Genomic DNA, 6,036 nt, shown 5'->3' with positions numbered 1-6,036 from the left:
ACACCCTTACTATAGATTTTCCCTCACTCTATATGTCCCCCTAATTAAAATGCAATAACTTTTTCTAATACCAACCAACTATGAGAATTACACTATTTACTCTTTGTTTGCCTTTTTTTTTTTCTTACTCTTAAAAAAAATGTACATGTATTCCAGAATTCATCATCAACAAAAGTAGAATTAAAGGTGGAATGATGTCCATTAGATTTGTAAGAATCAAGGTAGAGTTTATATATATTAATTCTTATATAACAGAATTTTTGGTCACTAGACAGAGAGTAGTGTCTTATAATTATTGATCTGGTATCTCATCTCCTAAAAAGAATTTTTTTTATTGTTTATTTTTAAATATAAAGAAGAATTTTAGGGGTTTTGTTGAGAGCTTTGAACATTGGTAAAACTAGTGTGTACAAATTTTTTAAAGAGATCTATTAAAAAAAAATTAAGACATTCTTCCATTGGTTTTTTTAGAGTGTTTAAGCTAAACTGGAAGAAAATCATTTTTTTTACCGAACTAAAATAAATATTTTTTGTGCTAGAAGTAAATATTTTTGAACCGAGCTAGAATAAACATTTTTGTGTTGATTGTGTTGTTTTAGTGCGCTCTTTGTTTTGGGACTATACATGATTTATGATAATTTATATTCGGATGTGGGGTTGTAAAGTTTGCGTGGATCTTTGGAGCACTCCCAAACGAAAATATACAACTCAAATTTATCGTAAAGTTTTCTCTATCTCTTTCTTAGACAATTCTTTCATCCTATTCCTACCTACCAAACACTCCGTACCCTGTAGTAGTAACCGTGTGGGATCATGTACTTTATGATGACCAATTCTTGTTTTAATATTACAGCAGCTTTTTAGAATGGGCCACTTCCTTTACTTTACATTCTTGGAAGGTAGCTTCTGGAAAAAGAGAGGGAATCAACTTGGAACGTAACTCGATACAAGCTAGCTAGTACAGCTTTTAATTCACAAAGACCAAAGTCAAGAGCTCTTTACTCTCTTGTCTATAAATACACCACTACAACCACGTCATGTTCCACAAAACCAACCGATTCAATCTCCACAACAACACTCTCCCCCTCACGCACTCACTCTTCCAAACAACGAAAGAAGATTTCATCTCTTCTTATAGAACAAAAAAACCATCGTCGTCCTCTTACTCATCATGAAGGTATACATTAAGTTAAAAATATATACTGATTATCAAATAAATTCCAACTTGTTTTGTTAAGATCATGTTTCTGATTTCATCCTTCATGAATTTGTGCAGCTAAAGGTGGTCATCAAGGTCGCACTGGATGACCAGAAGTGCCGCACAAAAGCCATTAAGACTGCAGTTGGAGTTAATGGTAAGAACCAACTTTATAAAACACAAAAATATCAAGTATTTACTAAAAGAAAGAAACTAAAGTAGTGATGAATAATATTGCTCTAATTATTTGATGCGCAGGAGTAACACAAGCATCACTTCAGCAGGAGAAGAGCCAAATAGAGGTTACGGGAGACGACATCGACGTGGTTTTGCTGACCACTCTGCTCCGAAAGAGCTTGAAACACGCAGAAGTGGTGAGCGTGAGTCCCATTGAGAAGAAGGAAGAAGACAACAAAACTGAAGTTGCTCAGCTCCTTTGGCATCCTTACGTGACCACAGAATCTTATTACCAAATGCCAGAGCCTGGATACGTGTCGTACAACCATGCCTACCACTACCAGCAACCCTCCTCTTGCTCCATTATGTAATCTGGCTGTTTGATCTAATCCCTTTTGAAATTCCGTTTTTTATGATTACCAACTTAATTATTTAAATTAAATAATTAATTGTTGAACTGTTACAGAAATGTTTAAATAGATACAAAGACTGTTTGAACAGAAACCAGATATGTTTAAACAGTTTGTGACCAGAAGATAAAAACGAACATAAAGTAAAGAACACACGAATTTTTACGTGGTATCAGCAATCTTTGCAGATTGCTACTAGTCCATGAGGTCACGCCCAGATAATGAAATTTATTAGAAGAATATCTAAATGATTACAAAAACAAATTGACTTATACAAATAAAGACTCTCTCTTGAATTTGTCGCAACTGTTGTAATCTAAACTCCTAATCAAATTTTTGAAGTGCTAAGATCTTGAACTCCCTTCAAATCATAACACTTGCACTTTTCCTCCCGAAAAGTGACTCACGAACAAGACTTCTCCCGAAGCTTGATGACCAATGTCCAAGTGTGTTCAACCTGCACAATTAACACAAAGAAAACAACACAGAAGTACACTGTAATAAACCACTAAGAACTTGCTGAACTCAAGTTCTTCACATAATAAAAAGTCTCTCTAAAACTTGAAAAATATTTGGAAAATAATACACCAAGAGAGATGATCAGAAACCAGCGACCTAAGGATGATTATATTTAGAATCCCTTTAGGTCGTGGAAAACAAATCAGAAATCAAACAGCCAATAAATGGAAAATCTTCCAAAACAGGAAAGTCAGAATCTGTTCAAACAGACTGACAATCCGTTCAAACAGATTCATTGAACCTGGACAGTTTTTCAACCCAGTTTCCTTAAATAAATAAGGAAACAATATATCATTTATGACTGCAAGCTGTACACGATTTCTGGGCAACCAAATCAGATAAATAAAAATAAATACTAATAATTTCCAATTCAAGAAAAAGATATTCTTTTATAGGAAAATATATATTTATTTTATTAACACATAAATAAAAATCTGAATATAGAAAGACACATTTCAACAAAATAAGAAACTACCCATTTTCGAAATTCACCACAAAATATTACAAAAGAGGAAACTACTAATTTCGAAAATACCCTTTTAATTAATTTTTTCATTATTGTCAAAAATGCCAATAAAGGATTTTACAATCTCTCCCTTTGGCAATTTGATAGACAAAATTAATTCAAAAACCTGCAACACAAATGTTAGTGATAAGTAAAGAGAAAGAACCCCCTCTGCAAACATGCATGAACTTATAACAAACATGTAAATAAACTAGACTTAACTCCCCCTCAAAACAAGAAGGTCCAGAGTTAAACAAAACAACAAACAACCAGGTTTTTGGAAATACTCTCCCCCTTTGTGTCTTTCAAAGAAGCCAAAGAACCATAAAACAAAAAGGAGTATCACTGTTTAATGGACAAAAACTAAAATAAAACTAAACAATTGGATCTTTGGACTGAGATTGAACAACCTCCAACATAGAATGTTGCAGTCCTTCAATTGACATCACTCGAGCAGTCAAAGAATCAACAGAGGCTCGAACAGCAGCTATTTCTGTTGCAACAAGTCCTGAATCTGTGGCAACAGAGGAGGAGGCATGAGGAATGTCATCCGAGGCAATCTTCAGAGATTGGGGCTTGACTTTCTTGGAGGACGGAGCAGCAGTGGCTTCAGTAGGAGGGGCAGAGGCCTTGTAGGAAGCAGCAGTAATGGGTGCCACCAAGTCTTCTTGATCACGTTGGAGATCTTTTTTCTGCATACTCAACACTTTATAAATAACTTGAGGAAAAGGAAGATTCAAGTTTTTCCTGTTACCTTTGCGAAACCCAATGATTTGATCATGAATAACCGAAGCCAAATTTATACCAAGACCGGTCCCCACCTTGTACAAAAATGATGCCATATCGAAAGAGATAGTGGCGGTGTGAGAAGTGAGCTTCCAATTTGTTGTGGCAAACTTATGGAGAACAACATAAGTGTAGGTGAGATTGGAGACCGAGATGACTGTATTAGATGGCCATACCATTTTTTGACCTACCAATTCAGTGATAACCATGTCCTTGTCAAGAGAGGCACCATCAACATCATCCTCGACAGCAAGGGGAAGATGCAAAGCAAGAGCAATGTCTTGAGGAGAAAAAGAGAACCAATGGCCCCTAACAAACACTTTATTATACAGAGGAGATGAAGGTTCAATAATTTCATTAGTAAGATTGGCATAGAATTCCTTAACTATTCTATCCACAAAACCAGAAAATTTAACCAAAGAACCTGTCCATTGTCGATCTTGAAGCATTGTTAGCACACCAAAAGGACGATGATCACTCAAGACATAATTTCTTTCAATGATAAATTTCCTTTGAGCATATAGAACCATATCACGTGCATTATCATTATAGCAAAAAATGGAAGAATAAGGTTTGAATTTACACCTGACCGTTTTGGAGAAGGTGTAGAATCAGAAATAGATTTCTTCCCTTTAGCTTTGGATGTCAAAGGAGATGCAATTTGGTCTGAGTCAGATTCGACTTCTTGTTCAGAGGGGACAATGTCTTCTTTTTCTGGCTCATCAGACTCAGCCTCTGATTCTGCATTGTCAGGAACTGTTTCATCAGACAATGTGGTATCATGGGTTGCTTCAGATTCTGACTTTTCTTCCTCAGGATCAGATTCGGAGGAAGACAGTGAAGGGGGATGAGCCTTCAATTTTTTCTTGGCAGCAGACAAGGGAGAAAGAGACTCGTCCAACCCCAATTTCCTTTTGGGAGTCACATAATTTTTCTTGGACTGACTCGGCTTCAAGGGAAATTTGAGCAACCCAGCAGCAACAGCTTTGGAAGAGGATGAAACAGATTTTGATTTTGCCCTAGCCTCCAAAGACGAATCAAAAGGAAGAGGAGAATGGTCCTTGGCTCGAGAGGGCACCACCACTTCAGATGGTGGTGCAACATTGACAATGTCAGCAGAGATATCTGGAAACACCATAGGGTGTTCATGAGAGAGCGAAAACACCTTCTTGCGTGCCTTGGATTTGCAGGACTTTCCAATAGATGTGGCAGCTGCTGGAACAGAAAGAGGCGTTGTTGATACAGACGGAGGAGGCGAAGGAGATGGCACCTTTCGGGATTGAGAAACAGGGATCTTCTTGGAGGAAGCACCACAAGTTCTTACCATTTTTTTTCTGAAAAACAAATACACTTACAAGAAAATGAGAGAAAGAAAAAAAATTAGAAGGAGAAGAGATAACTGAGTGAAATCGTGGGTGAGAAGAAATAGGGTAATGGCATGTCTTTTTAAATACAATACTTACCCAAAATGAACATCCACGGCAATAAAATGTTTCCCTTTTTAAATTTTTTTTTTTTAATTTAACCAATAAAAGGAAACAACCTTTAATACACACGATCTTCATACAACTTACCTCTTTTTTTTTTATTAAAAATTATGTTTATAAAAATGTAATATGTATAAAAACCCAATCCAAAAAAGGTAACCAGAAACAAATACCCCACACGATCTTCTTATTGACTTTTTCCTTTTTTTTTAAAAAAAAAAACCTAAACAAAGTACAAGACAATAAAGATACAAATCATGATATTCCAAAATGAGAAAGAAGACAAAAATAAATTCCTTGGAGACAAAGAATATATTAAATCGCACAATTAAATGCATAATTTCACATAATCACCACAATGATTCGGTCCACCATGAATTTCCTTGTCAAATATCTTTTTTTTTTATTTATTATCATTCTTTTATTTTATATATATGCACAAAAATAAAAACTCAACCCAAAAAAAAAATCTGCTTTGATCAAAGAGAGTCATCCTGATAAGAATAAAATCAAGCAAATGAAAATAAGTGTTAGTGTAAACCATAGATAAGAACACTTGTGAAAATGAAAAATTAGAAAGAATATTCGAGATAAATAAAGCACAATTCAGTCACAAGCACATATTCTTAAGTGAATCAATCAACATGTATGAGTCTTACACACATTTTTTTTTTTTATAAACTGTGTACAATTTTTATTGCATTGTTTCAAGCATAAGTGTGTGACAGTGTATGCAAGGGAACATTGCCCAATGACAAATAAGTCTTTTTCAAAATTAAAATAATTGTAACCCATGAAGACGCTGTCACACTACACCAGTGGTAGCCCTTTTCTATGGTAGCGTATCCTCTTCATAACTCCGAATTACAAAGTTCCAACTTACTCAAAAGACGGCTTTCACACACTGATGTAGGTAGCTCTATTCTTGCACAGGAGCTTGAAACAATGCTACAC

The 6,036-nt window shown here is 35.3% G+C and overlaps 3 protein-coding genes across 3 annotated transcripts; 1 reads left to right on the top strand and 2 right to left on the bottom strand.

The window, feature by feature from the left end:
• The first annotated feature begins 1,024 nt into the window (after positions 1–1,024).
• Positions 1,025–2,091, top strand: LOC133818318 (heavy metal-associated isoprenylated plant protein 16-like). The gene is made up of 3 exons (XM_062251103.1): positions 1,025–1,177; positions 1,277–1,355; positions 1,457–2,091. The coding sequence occupies exons 1-3, from the start codon at positions 1,172–1,174 to the stop codon at positions 1,744–1,746; spliced, it is 375 nt and encodes a 124-aa protein (XP_062107087.1). The 5' UTR covers positions 1,025–1,171; the 3' UTR covers positions 1,747–2,091.
• A 1,092-nt stretch (positions 2,092–3,183) lies between these two features.
• Positions 3,184–4,044, bottom strand: LOC133814597 (uncharacterized). Its single transcript, XM_062247536.1, has one exon. It carries the CDS (start codon positions 4,042–4,044, stop codon positions 3,184–3,186), a length of 861 nt encoding a protein of 286 aa, XP_062103520.1.
• A 29-nt stretch (positions 4,045–4,073) lies between these two features.
• LOC133814596 (uncharacterized) lies at positions 4,074–4,922 on the bottom strand. The gene has a single exon (XM_062247535.1). The coding sequence runs from the start codon at positions 4,920–4,922 to the stop codon at positions 4,074–4,076; it is 849 nt and encodes a 282-aa protein (XP_062103519.1).
• Positions 4,923–6,036: the final 1,114 nt, after the last annotated feature.

This window comes from Humulus lupulus, chromosome 2, assembly GCF_963169125.1.
Source record: "Humulus lupulus chromosome 2, drHumLupu1.1, whole genome shotgun sequence".
Classification (NCBI taxonomy): Eukaryota; Viridiplantae; Streptophyta; class Magnoliopsida; order Rosales; family Cannabaceae; genus Humulus; species Humulus lupulus.
This window is presented reverse-complemented; position numbering and strand designations above follow the sequence as displayed.